This window comes from Rana temporaria, chromosome 9 (assembly GCF_905171775.1).
Source record: "Rana temporaria chromosome 9, aRanTem1.1, whole genome shotgun sequence".
Taxonomy (NCBI): domain Eukaryota; kingdom Metazoa; phylum Chordata; class Amphibia; order Anura; family Ranidae; genus Rana; species Rana temporaria.
This window is the reverse complement of record NC_053497.1, coordinates 165,032,233-165,055,353: the sequence shown is the minus strand read 5'-3', so window position 1 is coordinate 165,055,353 and position 23,121 is coordinate 165,032,233. Positions and strand designations below refer to the sequence as shown.

Below are 23,121 nucleotides of genomic sequence, written 5' to 3'. Positions count from 1 at the left end.
TGAACAGCAATCTTTAAATCTGACCACCGATTTTCTATTGGATTGAGGTCTGGGCTTTGACTAGGCCATTCCAACACATTTACATGTTTCCCTTTAAACCACCTGCTGGAAGGTGAACCTCCATCCTAGCCTCAAATCACAGAGTAGTATAGGTTTTGCTCAAGAAAATCCCTGTATTTAGCACCATCCATCTTTCCCTTAACTCTGACCAGTTTCCCATTCCCGACTTCTGAAAAACATCCCCAAAGCAAGATGCTGCCACCACCACCATGTTTCACAGTGGGGATGGTGTTCTTTGGGTGATATGTTGGGTTTGCGCTAGACATTGCCTTTTCTTTGATGGCCAAAAAGTTCAATTTTAGTCTCATCAGACCAGAGCACCTTCCTCCACACATTTTGGAAGTCTCCCACATGCCTTTTCGCAAACTCAAAAACGTGCCATTTTGTTTTTTGCTGAAAGTAATGGCTTTCTTCTGGCCACTCTGCCATAAAGCCCAACTCTATGGAGCATACAGCTTATTGTCGTCCTATGTACATATACTCCAGTCTCTGCAGCTCCTCCAGGGTTACCTTAGGTCTCTGTGCTGCCCCTATGATTAATGCCCTCCTTGCCCGGTCCGTGAGTTTTGGTGTGCTGTTGTGCCATGTTCTTTCCATTTGGTTATGATAGATTTGATGGTGCTCCTAGAGATTATCAAAGACTTTTTATGGGATCATCATATACTTTTTTTATAACTTAACCCTGACTTGTATTTAAAGTGGAGTTCCACCCATAAATATAACATTACATCAGTAGTTTTAAAAAAATGTCATTAGTCCTTTAAGAAAATTTTTTTTTTAGATGCCTTCAAAGTGTTGTTGCTAGGCAGAATAGTTAATCTTCCCACTTCCTGCACCTAGGTGCTTAATGCTTCCTAACCTACACCGCACGGACTCCTGGGAATGTAGTGGGTGTAACTTTCCAGGAGTCTGTGCACTCCCCAGCCTCGAAGAATCATGTGACTTGGACAGTACAGGTGCTGAAACCTGATCTGAAACCTATTACACTGCTTGTGCAGCACTGAGCATGTGTGAGATCTGCAAGGCTGAAATCCAGGAAGTCATACAGTCTGGCTTCATGATGCCCACACTTAAGATGGCCCCAGTCAATTTCTATTTTATAAAGTGTCTAAATGCTGTAACAACCTAACAAAACGGACCTTAGTTTACAGACTAACTTTACTAGAATACATTAAGCTTGTGTATTACAGGGGTATTTATATTTAAAAAGTGAAATTGTGGCCGGAACTCCACTTTAACATCCCCTACTTGTTTGGAGAGTTCCTTGGTCTTCATGGCAGTGTTTGGCTGATGGTGCCTCTTGCTTAGGTGTTGCAGCCTCTGGGGCCTTTCAAAAAGTTGTGTATATGTAATGACAGATCATGTGACACTTAGATTGGACACAGGTGGATATCATTTCACTAATTATGCAAGTTCTCAAGGTAATTGTTTTGCACAGAGCTTTTTATGGGCTTCATAACAAAGGGGGTGAATACATACGCACATGCCAATTATCAGTTTTTAATTTCTGAAAAATAGTTTTATGTATATATTTTTCTAATTTTACTTCACCGACTTAGACTATTGTGTTCTGATCCATCACATACAATTCAGGTAAAAAAACATTGAATTAAAAACGCACTGTATGTAATATTTGCTTTTCCAACAAACGCCAGGAGCAGAGAACACTCACCATCCCCCGGTCCACTGTGCTTTGTAGTAGGCAGCTGTTTTACGAATTCCTGCAGAGAAGAAAAAAATAGGCAACAGTTACAAATTTACTAAACATGTATTTTTTTTTTAACCCCATGTGCACTGCAGTGTGTTTGGGCACAATCTAGTAATCGGCTTCACTTGTGCCAAGTACAGAAAAAAATTGTAAATAATAAAAAAAGATATAATAAAAAAAACACACACACACACACACTTTCATGACCAGGTCATTTTTTGCGATACAGCACTGCATTGATTTAACTGACAATCTTATGGCTGTGCGACTCTGTACCCGAATTAAATTGTCCTTTTTTTCCCACAAATAGAGCTTTCTTTTGGTGGCATTTGATCACCTCTGCGGTTTTTATTTCTTTGCGCTATAAACAAAAAAGGCCGACAACTTTGAAAAATATTTTTTAATTTCTGCTATAAAACACACCCCCTTAAAAAAAAAAATCTCAATAAGCTTATATTGATTGGTTTGTGCAAAAGTCATAGCGCCTACAAAAGAGGGAATTTTTTTCTTTACTAGTAATGGTGGCGATCAGCCATTTTTAGCAGGACTGCAACATTGTGGTGGACAGATCAGACACCAAGTGACACCAATACAGTGATCAGTGCTACAAAATATACACTGTCACTGTACTAAAGACACTGGCAGGGAAGGGGTTAACATCAGGGGCGATCAAAGGGTAAATGTGATCCCTGGGAGTGCTTTCCTACTGTGTAGGGCAGGGGTCCTCAAACTACGGCCCTCCAGCTGCTGTGGAACTACACATCCCATGAGGCCTTGTAAAACTCTGACATTCACAGACATGACTAGGCATGATGAGAATTGTAGTTCCTGAACAACTGGAGGGCCGTAGTTTGAAGACCCATGGTGTAGGGGATGGTTTAATGGTAGGACAGCGATCCATGTTACTGGTTAGCAAAAACACAAGCTCGCTCTCTTCCTTAAAGCGGAGGTTCACCCTCAAAATTAACTTTTTACCTAACCTATCTCCAGCCTTAATAAAGGCTTGTAGCATTGTCATTTTTTTTTTAAATGTGTATAGTTACCTGTCTTCAGCCTCACTTACGGGTCTTCTTCCTTGCGGGGAGTGGGCGTGTCGCTCCTCCCCCCCCCCCCCCGACGGGGTGCTCTGCGCAATGTCTCCTGGGAGTGAGTGTTGATCCTCCCAGGAGACGACTGACGTGCAGGTAAAGCGCGTCACGCATTCCGAAAATATCCGACGGGGACTCGGCTCTTTACGGCGCCTGCGCCTGCCATGTAGAGCTGATTGCGCAGGCGCCGTAAAGTGAAGAGTCTTCCTCGGATATTTTCGGAAGGAGATGACGCGCTTTACCCGCACGTCAATCGTCTCCTGGGACGTCTTAGGAACGCCTACTCCCTGGGGGAGCGAGAACCTGGGAGCCGGGTGAATAGAACGCAAAAAAACGTAAGTACAGCTGAAAAAATAAATCAAAATCCAGCATACTGTTGATGTCAGCAGTATGCTGGATGTAACTGTATATAGGAGGTTTTAGGGTGAACCCCCGCTTTAAAGGAGTTGTAAATAAAAAAAAAATGTTATGCTGAAATGACTGTTTACAGGGTATAGAGACATAATAGTTAATTGATTTCTTTTAAAAACGATTAAAATTAGATAAAAATCAATCATATAATGTACCTGTAGTTTCTAGTTTCGTTTTTGCATGTTGTTTCCTGCCTCTCTGCTGTACAGAGCCATAGAGCAGTGATGGTTTGGAAAACTAAACTGATCCAAAGGGGAGGTGTTGTGGGGTTTTAGACACACAGTAATCACACCTCCTTGAAGTTAGTGACCACAGAGCGAAAGCTCCCAGTACTGTGGTTATCAGGAAACAGACAACCAGGATGTGTGGAGCTCAGAGAAGCATTACAGCAACTTGAGACCAAAAACGAACAATGAGGACATGAAAACAGCACTGCATTAAAGTAAAGGAAGCTATTAAGATAAAAAAAATTCCTTTACAAACCCTTTAAAGGGGTTGTAAAGGATCGTTTTTTATTTTCTAAATAGGTTCCTTTAAGCTAGTGCATTGTTGGTTCATTTAGCTTTTCCTTCGATTTCTCTTCTAAATGTCCCCCCCCCTTGTCTGAATTTATCACTTCCTGTTCCTCCTCAGTAAGCTGTTCTGGCTGACTAACCCCCAGCCAGATGGGGGCAAGCTTACTGAGGAGAAACAGGAAGTGAGAAATTCAGGAAAAGGGAAAATAAAAAATAGAAGGGAAATGGAAGGAAAAGGTAGGTGAACCAACAATGCACTAGCTTAAAAGGAACCTATTTAGAAATAAAAAACAAACCTTAAAACCCCTTCCATACAGGGCATTTTCACCCCCTTCCTGCCCAGACCAATTTTTATTTTTTAGCGCTGTTGCATTTTAAATGCAACTCTGTACCCAAATGAAATCTATATGTTTTTCCTCCCACAAATAGAGCTTTCGTTTGGTGGTATTTGATCATCTCTGCGGTTTTTATTTTTTGCGCTATAAACAAAAGAGCGACAATTAAAAAAAAAAAAAAAAACACACAACATTTTTTTTCCCTCAGCTTAGACTGATACGTATTCTACATATTTTTGGTTAAAAAAATAAAATAAATTGCAATAAGCGTATATTGATTGGTTTGCGCAAAAGTTATAGTGTCTACAAAATAGGGGATACATTTCTGGCATTTTTTTTTTTAGTAGTAATGGCGGCGATCTGAGATTTTTATTGTGACCGTGAAGTTTTTGGGACCATTCACATTTATACAGCGATAAGTGCTATAAAACTGCACTAATTACTGTGTAAATGTGACTGGTAGTGAATGGTTAACACTAGGGGGTGCTGAAGGGGTTAATATGTTCCCTAAAGTGTGTTCTAACTGTAGGGGAAGGGGAGGAGACCGGAGGTGGATCTGTTTGTTTACACACACAGATCCACACTCCTGCCGTGATCACCGGCAATCGTGGGTGCCCGGCGGACATCGCGGCCGCGGGGCACGCGCGCCGGGTCACGAGCGGTGCCGCCCTAGATTGCCGGGAAGAATGGGCGTCATGTGACGTCCACCCGGATCGAGGGAGGGTTCCTGCTGGCGTCATTTTATAATGGCCCGGTAAGAAAGAGGTTAATAACAGAACGGCGATATGCCTTGTTTACATCTTGGAACAATCGCCTAGTTCCCAGCGGACATCGAGTCAACTGGACCCACTGATTGGCTCCCGCTGTGTCTAATCACAGCTGAAGCAAGGTCGCTGGCAGCGCAGGCGAGCACCCCAGATTCAAAGAATAAAAAATAAATAAATCACGTACAGGTACATGATTTTGCACCACCCTGCCGCAGTATGTGCATGTGGGGCGGTCCTTAAGTGGTTAAACAGTGTGTACTTGGCATCACTTTAATATGGCCAATCGAATTGTTAAATATGCTTTAGATCTACCACAAAATATGAAGTACAAGGGTCTGTCTGATTGGATACAAATTGGATTGGATAGTTTTGCGGTGTCCTCCCATTACACAATTTTGGTAAATCAAAAATGGATGGTACAGAGATTGTACGATGCATGGTGACCCTTATCTGAGCAGTTACATGTGAATAGAGTCTCCGACTGACACAAATGCCACAGTACGATGCGTTTCGGTGCGGTGCGATTTCCAAAAGTAGTGCCTGCGTTGCAGACTCCCTAGCATTGGCAGCCCATTGAAATGAATGGGCTTTCAAAACTGCAAGTTCTAGTGTGAACCGGCGATCATAGACAGCAGAGGATGTTTTCCAATCTCCTCCAACCCACCATCCCGAGAACATTTATTGTGCTCCCAGAAGTTGGTACCATGGAGTGGGGGGGGGGGGGCACACTGCCCACACTGTAAAAATAATCAGACGACTTTACAGCCAGTGAAGAAAAAGACAGTTATAGAGGAGTTCCAGTATCCCTCCCCAAAAAAATTAAAAGTCAGCGGCTACAAATACTGTAGGTGCTGACTTAATATTAGGGCACCTACCTGTCCAGGGATCCTGCGATGTCCTCACCCGAGCCGATTCTTTAAAGCGGAGTTCCACCTAAAAATGGAACTTCCGCTTAATCCACTCCTCGCCCCCTTACATTTGGCATGTAATTTTTTTTTGGGGGGGGAGTGGGGGCTTCAGGAGAAGGGGACTTCCTGTCCCACTTCCTCCTTCCGCCGAGGGGCTGGAAAGGCGATTAGCTTAATCGCCTTTTCACAGCCCCTCCCTGTAGGCGAGCGCCTGTCCAATCAAACAGGCGCATGCGCACTGCCGCTCGCGCATGCGCAGTGGGTGCCCGGCCGTGAAGCCGAAAGCTGTCACTGCCGGGTGCCCACACTAAGAATGAAGACGCCGGCCAGGAGCGGAGACCCGGCCGGCGCGTCGCTGGAGCCGTGGAGCAGGTAAGTGTCAGTTTATTAAAAGCCAGCAGCTACACTTTTTGTAGCTGCTGACTTTTAATAAACTTAAAAAAAAAAGGTGGAAAACCCCTTTAAGTGGCTTCTAGGGTGCTGCCACCAGCATCTCAAAGGATAAGTTCACCTTTCATAACATGTTACACCCATTTTTTTTTATTTTATCGCAATAGGCGTATATTAATTGGTTTGCCCAAAAGTTATCACGTCTACAAACAATGGGATAGATTTAGGGATTTTAAAAGGGTTTGTAAACTCTGTTTTCAAAACTTACCGCCACTGTGCGGTTTAGTTTTGCACAGAGTGTCCCCGATCATCCTTTTCTGGGGTCCCCCAGCGGGGCTGGTAGCTCCTCTCCGCAGCAGGTGTCCACAATGAAGAATCGCTCTCCTTGGTAGACACCAATGCGGGCACGCTTCCGAGTCCTGCTTCTGCATGTATTCACACAGAAAGCCGGACTTGGCCCCGCCCACCGGTGCCATTGGATTCGATTGACAGCAGTGGGAGCCAATGGCTGCGCTGCCATCAATCTATCCAATCAAGAGCAGAGACAACGGGCAGAGAGTAAGAGCGCATCTCCACCGAGGGAGCGAACAGGCTCAGGTGAGTAAAACGTGGGGGATGGGGGGGGGGGCGGTCACTGTCAGAAGTTTTTTCACCTTAAAGTGGATGTAAACCAAAAATGTTTTATTTCTTTTTTTGATGTCACAATGTACAGTATAATATTTCCTATCATCTGTGCCCAGTCTTGCCACAGAGTTAATCCAGCTCTGAGCAATCTTCTTATTGTTCAGTGAAATAAAACGGACTTACAGAAAAAAACCTTGGTCCGTTCCGCCCCCTTGCTGTGAGTGACAGGCGATTTACATATCTCATGCACTAGCCTGGAGACAAGCATTTTTTTTTTAATTCCCACCCCCACTCCTTTTCTGGATTTTGACTGGATGTTAGTGATCATAGCAGAATGTAGTGTAAGGAATACATAGGAAAAAATGCATGTTGACAAGGGGAGTGTAGAGGAGGGCAGGGAGTCTACTGACATCACGGCTCAACCCACAGAGCTCCAGACAACAGACCCACCCACAGAATCTGCAGTTTTTTCAGTTCTTATAACAGAGGGGAGACATTTGACAGGTAAGGATACATGCAAGAGGCATCTATATCCTTATAGATCAGCACTATGGTAGGAGTTTAGAAAAGATGGGAGTGGCTTTACATCCACTTTAATACATGGGATGCATTAGGGTGAACACCTTTTTTTTTTAAATATAATTATATAGTTTTTACTAGTAATGGCAGTGATCTGTGATTTTTAGCGGAACGCCTACATTGCGGCAGAAAAATCTGACTCTAAATGACACTTTTTGGGGACCTGTGACATTACATTGATCAGTGCTATAAAAATGCACTGATCAATGTAAAAAGTACACTTCCAGGGAATGGGTTAACACTATGGGGCCAAGTGTGTTCCCTAGGTGTGTTCTAATGTAGGGGGGGGGGGGTGGACTGCCAGGGACATGACAGATCACTGTTCCCGATCCCTGGGAACAGAAGATCTCTAACATGTCATCTGGCAGAACGGGGTCCTGCTTGTTTACACTGGCAGATCCCCGTTCTTCCTCTGTACTAGACAATGACAGGTCTCCAGCAGACAAAAAGTCCGCCTGACCCATGGGCACGCTCCTGCAGAGTGTACGCACCCGCCACTGCACGAGCCGCCGTACAGCTTCGGCGATTCGCGCAGAAGAGCCAACCTGCCCCTGTATAAAACGACTGGTGGGCAAGTAGCTAAAGAGCAAGTAAACTTCCATCTTTAAGTTTTACCTATAGGTAGTGTACAAAAAGATATTTACTGTACATGCAGTCAATTACGTTACTGGTGCATGCGCTCTGAAGGAACGGGCGTGCATGTCGTTTCTTCAGGAGCAGTGTGCCATGTCTGGCGGCTCCCTTGCACATGCATGGGAGTGGCGTCATCGCGACTCCAGCCAGTCACAGAGCCGGAGTCAAGAAGGAAGACCGGTTATAGATGGACGCCAACTCCAGTGATGACATTGCACCGCTGGAAGGCTTCTTTATGATGAGGCAAGTTTCCCATAATGTGCTAGTATGCAATGCATACTAGCGCATTGTCTTGCAGGTAAGCCAACAAAAAAAAGTGCAGCGGTTTTCAACCGCCTAAACCACTGTATAAACAAAACAAAAAGCTGGAACAAACGTTTGAGCTCTTTGGAGCACTAGCTCCTCTCAAAAAAAATGTTTTGGTGGGGTTTATTTCTGCCTGTAGGAGCATATGCCTAAAAAAGCCATAATGTTCATGGACACATTGGCTTACAGGAAGGGGAGTTTCTAGGTAACCCCAGCGATCTAACTGGAAGTGGGAGCAGGTACCTGTCAAAACCAGACCCACCCCCCCCCCCCCAAAAAAAAAGGTTTCAACTATCAAAGAGGAGGGGGGGGGGGGAGGAGGCAAACAAGTTGAACTTTCTCTTTTTAAGTGAAGTTCCACTTTGAAAGGGAAAGTACAAAAAAAAAAAATGTGGCTTTATTTCTCCTCTGGGTCACAGGAGTGTAGTTCTCTCCTGTCACCCATTTTCAGCCGACAGCGGGCTGAAGTCCACTCTCTGCTGACGTCACAGGAATCAGTCCAGGCTCGGGCAAGAGCGACAGTGGAGTCAGGATCCGCCCACATGCCTGGACCAACACCTGGCTCAGCCTCTCAGCAAGCCACCGAGACCCTGAGCTGACCCCTCCCACCCCCTCCACAGCCCAGTACTCCAGTGAGCGGGGGAGGGGGGGGGGAAGCAGAGCGCTGAGATTGAAAGTCACCAGCTCTCTGCTCAGGGAGCTCTGAGGACCGAGCGATCAGTGGTGTTTGATCGTTCAGTTCTCTATCTTAGAGCCGTTGAGGGACAGATGCAGCATCCACCTAGATAAGTAGGATTTCGAAAAAAAAGCCATACCCCACATACTTTTCTTTTAGACCCCTTTCACACTGAGGTGCTTTGCAGGCGCTATAACGCAAAAAAAAAGCGGTTCTGGCAGGACAGTAAAAAAAAAAAGTCCTGCTAGCAGCATCTTTGAGGCGCTGTAGGAGCGGTGAATACACCGCTCTTAAATCGCCCCCTGCTCATTGAAATCAATGGGCAGCGGTGCTTTGCGGGCGGTTTTAACCCTTTCTCGGGGGTTAAAAATAGCTCCGCTAGCGGCTGAACAGCGCCGCTAAAAATAGCAGCGCTTTACCGCCGGCGCACCCACCACTCGTGTGAAAGGGGCCTTATACTGCATGGCATATTATGACAATGCATCATCTCCCTCCTCCTACACAACACAAACCAACAGCGATGCATTTTAGCACAGGGACTGTGGTGAATAAGTCATTACCATTTTTTTCTAGGTGCAAGACATGGGATACATCACCCCCCAAATAATCGCCCCGCCAGTACCGCTCTACATCACCCCCCAAATAATCGCCCCGCCAGTACCGCTCTACATCACCCCCCAAATAATCACCCCGCCAGTGCCGCTCTACATCACCTCCCAAATAATCACCCCGCCAGTGCCGCTCTACATCACCTTCCAAATAATCACCCCGCCAGTGCCGCTCTACATCACCCCCTCAAATAATCACCCCGCCAGTGCTGCTATACCACCCCCCCCAAATAATCACTCCGCCAGTGCCGACCTACATCACCTCCCAAATAATCACCCCGCCAGTGCCGCTCTACATCACCTCCCAAATAATCACCCCACCAGTGCCGACCTACATCACCTCCTAAATAATCACCCCACCAGTGCCGACCTACATCACCTCCTAAATAATCACCCCACCAGTGCCGACCTACATCACCTCCTAAATAATCACCCCACCAGTGCCGACCTACATCACCTCCCAAATAATCACCCCGCCAGTGCCGCTCTACATCACCTCCCAAATAATCACCCCACCAGTGCCGCTCTACATCACCTCCTAAATAATCACCCCACTAGTGTCGCTCTACATCATCCCCCCAAATAATTGACAGCCAGTGCCGCTCCAAATCCCCCCGCCAGTGCCGCTCTACATCACCCACCGCCCCCCCAAATAATCACCCCGCCAGTGCCGCTCTACATCACCTCCCAAATAATCACCCCACTAGTGTCGCTCCACACCACCCTCAAATAATTGCCGGCCAGTGCCGCTCCAAATCGCCCCGCCAGTGCCGCTCTACATCACCCCCCCAAATAATCACCCCGCCAGTGCCGCTCCACACCACCCTCAAATAATTGCCGGCCAGTGCCGCTCCAAATCACCCCGCCAGTGCCGCTCTACACCACCCCCCCAAATAATTGGCCCACCAGTGCCGCTCTACATCACCCCCAAATAATCACCCCGCCAGTACCGCTCTACATTTCCCCTAAATAATCAACCCACCAGTGCCGCTCTACATCACCCCCCCCCAAATAATCACCCCGCCAGTGCTGCTCCACATCACCCCCCAAATAATTGCCGGCCAGTGCCGCTACAAAACACCCCGCCAGTGCCGCTCTACATCACCCCCCAAATAATTGGCAGCCAGTGCCGCTCTACATCACCCCCCAAATAATTGGCCCACCAGTGCCGCTCTACATCACCTCCAAATAATTGGCCCACCAGTGCCGCTCTACATCACCTCCCAAATAATCACCCCACCAGTGCCGCTCTACATCACCTCCCAAATAATCACCCCGCCAGTGCCGCTCTGCATCACCTCCCAAATAATCACCCCGCCAGTACCGCTCTACATCACCTCCCAAATAACCACCCCGCCAGTACCGCTCTGCATCACCTCCCAAATAATCACCCCACCAGTGCCGCTCTACATCACCTCCCAAATAATCACTCCACCAGTGCCGCTCTACATCACCTCCTAAATAATTGACAGCCAGTGCCGCTCCGAATCCCCCCACCAGTGCCGCTATACATCACCCACCGCCCCCCCCAAATAATCACCCCACCAGTGCCGCTCTGCATCACCTCCCAAATAATCACCCCACCAGTGCCGCTCTACATCACCCCCCAAATAATCACCCCACCAGTGCCGCTCTACATCACCTCCCAAATAATCATCCTACCAGTGCCGCTCTACATCACCCCCCAAATAATCACCCCGCCAGTGCCGACCTACATCACCTCCCAAATAATCACCCCGCCAGTGCCGCTCTACATCACCTCCCAAATAATCACCCCGCCAGTGCCGCTCTACATCACCTCCCAAATAATCACCCCACTAGTGTCGCTCTACATCATCCCCCCAAATAATTGACAGCCAGTGCCGCTCCAAATCCCCCCGCCAGTGCCGCTCTACATCACCCACCGCCCCCCCAAATAATCACCCCGCCAGTGCCGCTCTACATCACCTCCCAAATAATCACCCCACTCGTGTCGCTCCACACCACCCTCAAATAATTGCCAGCCAGTGCCGCTCCAAATCGCCCCGCCAGTGCCGCTCTACATCACCCCCCCAAATAATCACCCCGCCAGTGCCGCTCCACACCACCCTCAAATAATTGCCGGCCAGTGCCGCTCCAAATCGCCCCGCCAGTGCCGCTCTACATCACCCCCCCAAATAATTGGCCCACCAGTGCCGCTCTACATCACCCCCAAATAATCACCCCGCCAGTACCGCTCTACATTTCCCCTAAATAATCAACCCACCAGTGCCGCTCTACATCACCCCCGATCCCCAAATAATCACCCCGCCAGTGCTGCTCCACATCACCCCCCCAAATAATTGCCGGCCAGTGCGCTACAAATCACCCCGCCAGTGCCGCTCTACATCACCCCCCAAATAATTGGCAGCCAGTGCCGCTCTACATCACCCCCCAAATAATTGGCCCACCAGTGCCGCTCTACATCACCTCCAAATAATTGTCCCACCAGTGCCGCTCTACATCACCTCCCAAATAATCACTCCGCCAGTGTCGCTCTACATCACCCCCCAAATAATCACCCCGCCAGTACCGCTCTACATTTCCTCTAAATAATCAACCCACCAGTGCCGCTCCAAATCCCCCCGCCAGTGCCGCTCTACATCCCCCCCCCCCCAAATAAAATAATCACCCCGCCAGTGCTGCTCCACATCACCCCCCAAATAATTGCCGACCAGTGCCGCTACAAATCACCCCGCCAGTGCCACTCTACATCACCTCCCAAATAATCACCCCCCAAATAATTGGCAGCCAGTGCCGCTCCAAATCGCCCCGCCAGTGCCGCTCTACATCACCCCCCAAATAATCACCCCGCCAGTGCCGCTCTACATCACCCCCCAAATAATTGGCCCACCCGTACCACTCTACATCACCTCCCAAATAATCACCCCACCAGGGCCACTCTACATCACCTCCCAAATAATCACCCCACCAGAGCCGCTCCACATCACCCACCAAATAATTGCCGGCCAGTGCCGCTACAAATCACCCCGCCAGTGCCGCTCTACATCACCCCCCAAATAATCACCCCGCCAGTGCCGCTCTACATCACCCCCCAAATAATCACCCCGCCAGTGCCGCTCTGCATCACCTCCCAAATAATCACCCCGCCAGTGCCACTCTACATCACCCCCCAAATAATCACCCCGCCAGTGCCACTCCACATCACCCCCCAAATAATTGCCGGCCAGTGCCGCTACAAATTGCCCCGCCAGTGCCTCTCTACATCACCCCCCAAATAATCACCCCGCCAGTGCCGCTCTACATCACCCCCCAAATAATCACCCCGCCAGTGCCGCTCTACATCACCCCCCAAATAATCACCCCGCCAGTGCCGCTCTACATCACCCCCCAAATAATCACCCCGCCAGTGCCACTCCACATCACCCCCCAAATAATTGCCGGCCAGTGCCGCTACAAATTGCCCCGCCAGTGCCTCTCTACATCACCCCCCAAATAATCACCCCGCCAGTGCCGCTCTACATCGCCCCCCAAATAATCACCCCGCCAGTACCGCTCTACATTTCCCCTAAATAATCAACCCACCAGTGCCGCTTCAAATCCCCCCGCCAGTGCCGCTCTACATCACCCTCCCCCCCCAAATAAAATAATCACCCCGCCAGTGCTGCTCCACATCACCCCCCAAATAATTGCCAACCAGTGCCGCTACAAATCGCCCCGCCAGTGCCGCTCTACATCACCTTCCAAATAATCACCCCCACCAGTGCCGCTCATCACCCCCCAAATAATTGGCAGCCAGTGCCGCTCCAAATCGCCCCGCCAGTGCCGCTCTACATCACCCCCCAAATAATCACTCCACCAGTGTCGCTCTACATCACCCCCCCAAATAATCACCCCACCAGTGCCGCTCTACATCACCCCCCAAATAATCACCCCACCAGTGCCGCTCTACATCACCCCCCAAATAATCACCCCACCAGTGCCGCTCTACATCACCCCCCCAAATAATTGCCGGCCAGTGCCGCTCCAAATCGCCCTGCCAGTGCCGCTCTACATCACCCCCAAATAATCACCCCGCCAGTACCGCTCTACATTTCCCCTAAATAATCAACCCACCAGTGCCGCTCCAAATCCCCCCGCCAGTGCCGCTCTACATCACCCCCCCCCCAAATAAAATAATCACCCCGCCAGTGCTGCTCCACATCACCCCCCAAATAATTGCCGACCAGTGCCGCTACAAATCGCCCCGCCAGTGCCGCTCTACATCACCTCCCAAATAATCCCCCCCACCAGTGCCGCTCATCACCCCCCAAATAATCACACCGCCAGTACCGCTCTACATTTCCCCTAAATAATCAACCCACCAGTGCTGCTCCAAATCCCCCCGCCAGTGCCGCTCTACATCACCCCCCAAATAATCACCCCACCAGTGCTGCTCTACATCACCCCCCAAATAATTGGCCCACCCGTACCACTCTACATCACCCGTGTCCCAGAACAAACCCCCCAGTCCAGTCCATAGAGCGATGATCAATGATCAGTATTAGAATATCATTCATCAGATGTAAATATAAAAAAGTTGTCCCATATTTCATTGATGAAGTTGTATCATTGTTCCCCAGGATGGAGCCCCCCAGCACAGAGCTCAGCACACTGTGTCCCCGGAGGTGTCCCCGCTCAGGACTCAGCACAGGTGACACTCCCCGGAGCCCAGCCGTCACGTGACCCGCCCCCGGCTACACACAGTACAGTGCGGAGATAACACATCACCCCACAATACACATGAGGCCATACCTGTCTGCTGCCTGCAATCACAGCGTCACGTGACCCCCGGGGCTCCGGGTTGGCCGGGGGTTTTCACACTGATTCTTCTCTCGCGAGGAATGCTGGGAGTAGTTCCGGAGCCCCGTCCATGTATGAGAGTGGAGGGGGAGCCGGACTACATCCCCCAGAATCCTCCAGCGGCCAGCGCGGTCAGGTGACCCGGGGGGCCAATCACTGCAGAGAGATGGTTTGTTATTGTAATTTTGAAATGCATTGAAGTGTGTAGATAATGAGGCATCTGGAGAGGATGGAGTTTGGGAACTTTGTCATTGTAACACACAGGGGGGTAGAAGATGGTTCTACAATGTGATTTATACCATTGTGTGTGGTAGCAGTGTGAATTATGAAATAATACAATATAAATGAGGCATTACGGCACCAGTCACATCTGTGCATCGCGCAAATGCGCTTTTTTTTTTTTGTGCGCTTTCATGCGACATGTATAGAGAAGCACATTCACTTGAATAGGTTTCCCCTATGTGCAATAAACACTCCAAAAGCTCACACAGCTTTTTGGGTGTTGAGCGTTGTGTGTATTTTTTTTACCGCATGTTGTCGTGCGATTTGCACTCGTTTTGCCGCGCGTCAAAACCTGCATTTGCTAGCTGTGTTTGGGGCGCCATTAACAATTAATGGAAAGTGCAAATTTTGCGTGCTCCCAGAACACACAGATGTGAATGAGGCCTTAGTGTGGTCATACACAGGAGGAGGTGATGGTAAAGATGGAGGTTTTCCAAATGCTGCTGGATTTCCGTCTGTCGGACCGGCTGCCATACACACGGGCCAGATGTCGGATGGTTTTTAGTGAACTGGCCCATGTGTACTAGGCTTAACACTTTGTGTTAAACAGGTAAGCTTTATTATAGGCTTACATGTAGGTAAAAATCACAGAACAGACTTTACTACCTCTTTAACCATTTGCCGACCGCCGCACGCCTATTTACGTCGACAGAATGGCACGGACAGGCAGATTGGCGTATAGGTACGTCCATTTTAATCTGCCTCTCGAGTGCGGTCACGGGTCCTGGGAACTCGATGTTCCCGGGAGTCCTGCGATTGCATTCGGCAAGAGCAGAACGAGAGAATGCCTTTGTAAACAAGGCATTCCCCTATTCTGCCTAGTGACACTGGGCCGGATTCAGAAACAAGATACGACGGCGTATCTCCTGATACGCCGTCGTACCTCTGAGTCCGGCAGTCGTATCTATACGCCTGATTCATAGAATCAGGTTACGCATAGATCTCCCTAAGATCCGACAGGTGTAAGTGACTTACACCGTCGGATCTTAGGCTGCAATTCCAGGCCGGCCGCTAGGTGGCGCTTCCATATCGTTTACGCGTCGAATATGCAAATGAGCATTTACGCCGATTTAGAAACGAACGACCGCCCGGCGCATTTTTTTTACGTTGTTTGCGTTCAGCTTTTTCCGGCGGAAAGTTACCCCTGCTATACGAAGGGTATGTGCGGCGTATCCTATGTTAAGTATGGCCGTCGTTCCCGCGCCAAGTTTTGAGATGTTTCCGTCGTTTGCATAAGTCGTTCGCGAATACGGCCGGACGGCGAATACGTTTTTGCGGACGGCGCATGCGCAGTTCGTTCAGCGCGGGGACGCGCCTGATTTAAATTTTACACGCCCCCCTAGGGGGAGATTTACGATACGCCGCCGCAACTTTACAGGCAAGTGCTTTCTGAATAAAGCACTTGCCTCAAAAACTTGTGGCGGCGTAACGTAAATCAGATAGGTTACGCGGATCTAAAGATCCGCTGACCTATCTGAATCTGGCCCACTGTCACCCTGTGTTCGGGAACGGTTAGCAGTGACGTGTCACGTGTAGCCACACCCCCTAACAATAAGAATCATTTCCTAAGGAACACCTAAACCCTACAGCGCCACCTAGTGGTTAACCCCTTCACTGCCAGTGTCATTTTTACAGTAATCAGTGCATTTTTTTTAGCACCGATCGCTGTAAAAATGACAATGGGTCCAAAATCGTCAAAAGTGTCTGATGTGTCCGCCATAATGTCACAGTCACAATAAAAATTACTAGTAAAAAAAAATATTAATAAAAATGCCATAAAACTATCCCCTATTGTGTAGAAGCTATAACTTTTGTGCAAACCAATCGATTTTTTTTACCAAAAATATGTAGAAGAATGCGTATCGGCCTAAACTGAGGAACAAAAAAAATTTTAATATATTTTTTGGGGATATTTATTGTAGCAAAAAGTAAAAAATATTGTTTTTTTTCAATATTGTCGCTCTATTTTTGTTTATAGCGCAAAAAATTAAAACCGCAGAAGTGATCAAATACCACCAAAAGAAAGCTCTATTTGTGGGAAAAAAAGGACGTCAATTTTGTTTGGGAGCCACGTCGCAAGGTCGCGCAATTGTCAGTTAAAGCGACGCAGTGCTGAATCGCAAAAAGTGGCCCGGTCTTTAACCACCAAAATGGTCCGGGGCTTAAGCGGTTAAAGGGGTTGTAAAGGTTCAGGGTTTTTAAGAAAACAAATATGTCATACTTACCACAAAAGGAGGGGAGCGAGGGGGGTGAGACTTTATATGAAGCACATGATTGCGAGAGGGTAGATAGGTGAACAATAGGAATTTTATTAATATTACAATTTGGACATATAGACAATGCTGGTATCAAGGTAAACAATAAGCATAGCAATAACAATAGACATGATGATAACAATAAAGTCTCAAGAGTAACCACTGCAATAAAGGTAAACAATAAACATGATTGAGACTGATGAACATTGTAATAACAATCATGTCTCATAATGAGACAATAATAAAATTCCCTGGGTCACCAAGGGCAGGGTTGTGTAAAATCGTAGTTAAGAATAATGCCTGCAGGACCTATGGCCTCGCTGGACCTGTAAAGGTAGAATTTGCATAGTAATTGGGGGATCTGAGTATAGAAGAATAAAAAACATGGCATCAGGTAGCTCGGCGTGTTTCGTGGCTTCTGGGTCACTCATCAGAAGCATGCACGTGATGTATCTAGGATAGAGATTATGTGTGAGTCATTGGTAGAAGCATAGATAGGGGTAGGGTGTAAAACCCTTAGCACAGAGGTGCATACTTACTAATTATGGTTCGTATGTTGATGGTGTAGTGGTGAGGCATGACAGGCATCCGGGGGCATCTATAACCGGGAGACATAAGCAGACGGCTCAACGAGGATGACCCACACGGGCAGCCACCAGGCAGGCATGGAAAACCTGTGGGAGAGGGAAAACGGTTGAAGATGGAGCTTGGTGTCACTAAGGGTGACCAAGGAGTGAGAGGAATTTGCCCGTGTGGGTGGAGTGGACTGGTGCCGAGGAAGAAATTGACGACCCTAAGTGGTGCCGGTGCAGTGAGGCAAAGGAAACGATGGTGAAACAAGTGGTGGTCCCAAGCTTGTACCCGAGAAGTGAGAGTGGAATTCTAGGTGAGCAGTGGAAAGGAACCTCAGCTGTGAAGTTGGTTTTGCACAGAGTGGCCCTGATCCTCCTCTTCTGGGGTCCCTCAGCGGCGCTCCTGGCTCCTCCTCTTCCTCTGCCCTGTCGGAGAAGCGCTCTCCTTCGTGGACACCCGTGCAGACGTGCTCCCATGTCCTGCTTCTGCATCTATTGACACATAAAGCAGAACTCGACCCCACCCCCCGACGCCTGCATCATTGGATTTGATTGACAGCAGTGGGAGCCAATGGCTGCGCTGCTATCAATCTATGCAATCAGGGCAGGAGGCACTGGCCAGAGCTGGTGTGCTTGTTCTCGTCATGGCAAACACAAGGCTCAGGTAAGAATAACAGGGTGCTCGGGGGGGTTGCTGGGTGACAGAAGGTTTTTCTCCTTAACCACTTGCCGACCGCCGCATGTATATGTACGTCCACAGAATGGCACGTACAGGCAAATGGGCGTACAGGTACGTCCTTGCCTTTCCGCGGGTCGGGGGGCCGATCGGGCCCCCCCCCCCCCCGCTACATGCGGCGGTCGGATTCCCGTGGGGAGCAATCGGGGATGACGGCGCGGCTATTCGTTTATAGCCGCTCCGTCGCGATCGCTCCCCGGAGCTGAAGAACGGGGAGAGCCGTATGTAAACACGGCTTCCCCGTGCTTCACTGTGGCGGCTGCATCGATCGAGTGATCCCTTTTATAGGGAGACTCGATCGATGACGTCAGTCCTACAGCCACACCCCCCTACAGTTGTAAACACACACTAGGTGAACCCTAACTCCTACAGCGCCCCCTGTGGTTAACTCCCAAACTGCAACTGTAATTTTCACAATAAACAATGCAATTTAAATGCATTTTTTGCTGTGAAAATGACAATGGTCCCAAAAATGTGTCAAAATTGTCCAAAGTGTCCGCCATAATGCCGCAGTCACGAAAAAAATTGCTGATCGCCGCCATTAGTAGTAAAAAAAAAAAAAAAAAAAAAAACTATCCCCTATTTTGTAAACGCTATAAATTTTGCGCAAACCAATCGATAAACGCTTATTGCGATTTTTTTTACCAAAAATAGGTAGAAGAATACGTATCGGCCTAAACTGAGGAAAACATTTTTTTTATATATGTTTTTGGGGATATTTATTACAGCAAAAAGTAAAAAATATTGCATTTTTTTCAAAATTGTCGCTCTATTTTTGTTTATAGTGCAAAAAATAAAAACCGCAGAGGTGATCAAATACCACCAAAAGAAAGCTCTATTTGTGGGGAAAAAAGGACGTCAATTTTGTTTGGGAGCCACGTCGCACGACCGCGCAATTGTCTGTTAAAGCGACGCAGTGCCGAATTGTAAAAACGCCTTTGGGCATTTAGCAACATATTGGTCCGGGGCTTAAGTGGTTAATGCATAGAATGCATTAAGGGGAAAAACAAGAGGGTTTACAACCCCTTTAATATATAATATATAACAATAAAAATAAAAACTGAAGATTCCGATCCTGCGTCCTTCCTCCTCCAACATTCACCACTGTCATTGAAACACTGATGCCGCAACACATGACCGTTTTTCATGACGAGAAAAATTAAATTTTTTTAATTGGTCATTAAAAACTATCATGCGTAGGCTCCAGAGCATTTTTCACAACGTGAAAAATGGCCATTAAAAATTTAGAACATGCTCCATTTTTTCTCTACGTTTTTCATGTAGTTTTTAAAGCGGGAGTTCACCCAATGATGATTATTTTTCTCTTCTCCCCTTAGATTCCTGATCGTTTTGTCTAGGGGAATCGGCTAGTTGTTTTAAAATATGAGCTGTACTTACCGTTTTCGAGATGCATCTTCTCCGTTGCTTCCGGGTATGGTCTTCGGGAGCGGGCGTTCCTTCTTGATTGACAGTCTTCCGAGAGGCTTCCGACGGTCGCATCCATCGCGTCACTAGTAGCCGAAAGAAGCCGAACGTCGGTGCGGCTCTATACTGCGCCTGCGCACCGACGTTCGGCTTCTTTCGGAAAATTGTGACGCGATGGATGCGACCGTCGGAAGCCTCTCGGAAGACTGTCAATCAAAATAGGAACGCCCATTCCCGCAGCCCATACCCGGAAGCGACGGAGAAGATGCATCTCGTAAACGGTAAGTACGGCTCATATTTTAAAACAACTAGCCGATTCCCCTAGACAAAACGAGCATCCATCTAAGGGGAAAAGGTCTTATGTACGGGTGAACCTCCGCTTTAACGTTGTGAAAAATGGTCGTGTGTAGGCTTTAACGACGGGGAAAAAAATCCGCATGCTCAGAAGCAAGTTATGAGAAGGTAAATTTGTATAATCAAGCCCAAAGGGTGGTGCCATTCAAATGGAACTTCCCCTTTATAGTGCCGTTGTACGTGTTGTACGTCACCACGCTTTCACGATTGTGTGTATGCAAGGCAGACTTGACAAGAATCACGTAGAAAAAAACGTTGTTTTTTCCATGACATTAAACACGGTCATGTGTACGCGGCATCAGGCTCCATTCACACCTAGGCGTTTGTAATCATGGGTGGAATCGTCGCGATTCCAGAAACACGGCAAAATGCAGGATGTGTATGCGATGCCATACCTTGTTAATGGCCCTCCAATCGCGGTGACGATTGGAGGGCGATAAACCACGTTGCAGTTTGGGCAAAATCGCAACACGCAAAGCTTGTCACTCAAAAATAAGTTACAATGTACAGGTTAGACAGGATAGGAAGAAGGAGGGGAGGGGTGGAAACATTTTACAGAGAGAGCCATGCTGTACCCACACCACCAGAGAGAGAGCCACGCTGTACCCACACCACCAGAGAGAGAGCTATGCTGTACCCACACCACAAGAGAGAGAGCTATGCTGTACCCACACCACAAGAGATAGAGCTATGCTGTACCCACACCACTAGAGAGAGAGAGAGCCATGCTGTACCCGCACCACCAGAGAGAGAGCCGCGATGTACCCGCACTACCAAAGAGAGAGCCACGATGCACCCGCACTACCAGAGAGAGAGTCACGTTGTACTCCCACCACCAGAGAGAGAGATACGCTGTACCCACACCACCAAAGAGAGAGAGCTAAGCTGTACCTGCACCACCAGAGAGAGCCACGCTGTACCCACACCACCAGAGAGAGAGCCATGCTGTACCCATACCACCAGAGAGAGAGCAATTTTTTTTCTATTGAAAAGCCTGTGGCGTGCAAAACACAACCCAAAAACTTCACCCGGTGCAGGGAAAAAGTGCACACACATAAGGAGGTGCAACAAAAAGCCCAACCCTGATCCCCCGGGGCGCAAGGCTCCTGACAGGGACTGAGGTATCGGTGGTCCATGCAGCCGAAGCCACATGAACCCATCAAGGCCATGTAGCCGAAGCCAGCACGAGCCCAACAGTGAGGCTCCCCCGAAGGGAGACCCCATGAGAGCAGGCGAACTAAGCCAGAAGGCCATGTCCACCCACTCCCAAGACGTTCAGGGCAGGCCCGAGGACCAGCACCCTACTTATCACACATAAAGTGCAGTGCACCACACAAAAATAAGTGACAAACTAGACAAACATGGGGAAAATAAAAAAAAGGAAAGTGGGGAAGAAGGAAGATGGGAGAGTGAGGAAAGTGACCAATGTGCAATACATTGGCCGGCCCTCCGGCCAGGAAACAAAAATTCCTCTGGTCCTAGCCAAAAGGCCTGGCCCTAGAGGCAGGTGCTAAAAAAGTGTGTGTGGAGATAAGTGACCAAAAAGGTGCCACACGTTGAGTGTCCCTCACACACTCAGTGCAATGTATGGCACCCCTGGACTGCCACTCCAGGGGCACTATCTCCACAGGCTTTTCAATGGACCCTGGTCCACGGCCCGGACAGTCACGGCCCCCTTCCCACCTCAACCAGAAAGGATCGGGAGCTACCGGAGGCTCAGGGAGAGTGCCCATACACCTCTTTCGCTCCTTACCTAATTATACTCGAGAGGTACTAACTACTCACTAGACCTTCCCCCGAAGGGTCGGGCCAGCTTTCCCTCTCGAGAAACTGGTAAGGCGGGTTAGGAACCGCATCAAATCCAGGCCAGAAGGCCAGGGCCCCGGCCTTCCGCTAAGATCTCATGCCTCTCCGTCTACCAGGAGCACCCTTCCAGATGGTTCAGACTCGACTAGTGGCCTGCCCCCAGACAGTCGGGTAGCCCGGCATAGCCCCTGCTGAAACCATCCTTCCAGGTGCCTATCACATCATTGGATTACATCCACCCTCTACTAAAGCGGTGCTTCAGTGCTCCGCCGAAAACTGATAAGAACAGATACTACACTTGATCTTAGCCAAAAGGCCGAGAAGCGAGACCAGAGAGAGAGCAATGCTGCACCCGCACCACCAGAGAGAGGGAGACACGCTGCACCCACACCACCAGAGAGAGAGCCATGCTGTACCCGCACCACCAGAGAGAGAGAGCTACGCTGTACCCACACCACCAAAGAGAGAGAGCCATGCTGTACTCACACTACCAGAGAGAGAGACACGCTGCACCCACACCACCAGAGAGAGAGCCACGTTGTACCCTCGCAACCAGAAAGAGAGAGCCACGCTGTACCCTCACAACCAGAAAGAGAGCCACGTTGTACCTACACCACCAGAAAGACAGACAGAGCCACTGCCACTAGAGACGTGCTACACTACTGACCATAGTGGACCTGGGTAACCCAGAGTGTGTGAATATCCAGCTGGAGGGATCACTGCTGCAGTTTCGCTGGGTCTGGTAAGAGGGCCTGTCGGCCATTATCTATTACTGCTCCTAGGGACTGAGCCATTTGGAAGTGCCCAACGTGCCATCCTCTAGGCCTGATTGACCGCTACAATGCACACCAAGGAGCTCCAACGCTGGGCTGCCGGCCTGAATATAGAGAGGGGGGTAACACCATGTTTTACTGCACCAGGTAACACAACCCTAGTGATGCCACTGCCCCCCCCCCTCTTCAAATCAGAAACCCCCTTTCACATCAGAATCCCCCCATCACCTTACATATCAAAATTCCCCTTTACATCAATGGGGTAGATTCAGGTAGGGGCGCGCACTGCTACGGCGGCGCAGCGTACCGTTTTTACGCTACGCCTCTGTAAATTACTTGAGCTACGCTTCATTCACGAAGCATTTGCTCCGTAATTTGCGGCGGCGTTTCGTAAAAGGGGCCGGCGTAAGCGCGCGTAATTTAAATGATCCCGTAGGGAGCGTGGATCATTTAAATTAGGCGCGTTCCTGCGCCGAACGTACTGCGCAT

At 48.7% G+C, this 23,121-nt stretch overlaps 1 protein-coding gene and 1 non-coding gene across 3 annotated transcripts in view; both read right to left on the bottom strand.

The window, feature by feature from the left end:
* Positions 1-14,482, bottom strand: part of LOC120914280 (zinc finger protein 726-like) — a 54,227-nt gene extending 39,745 nt beyond the window's left edge. For both annotated transcript variants that reach the window (XM_040324904.1, XM_040324905.1), the window contains exons 1-2: positions 14,382-14,482; positions 1,733-1,781 (exon numbers count right to left, since the gene is read on the bottom strand). In XM_040324904.1, coding sequence (XP_040180838.1) covers positions 1,733-1,735 — 3 coding nt within the window. In that variant the 5' untranslated portion in view covers positions 1,736-1,781; positions 14,382-14,482. The remainder of the gene's footprint in view (positions 1-1,732; positions 1,782-14,381) is intronic.
* A 7,505-nt stretch (positions 14,483-21,987) lies between these two features.
* Positions 21,988-22,187, bottom strand: LOC120914671. Its single transcript, XR_005743710.1, has one exon. It is a non-coding gene; the product is annotated as a U2 spliceosomal RNA (small nuclear RNA).
* Positions 22,188-23,121: the final 934 nt, after the last annotated feature.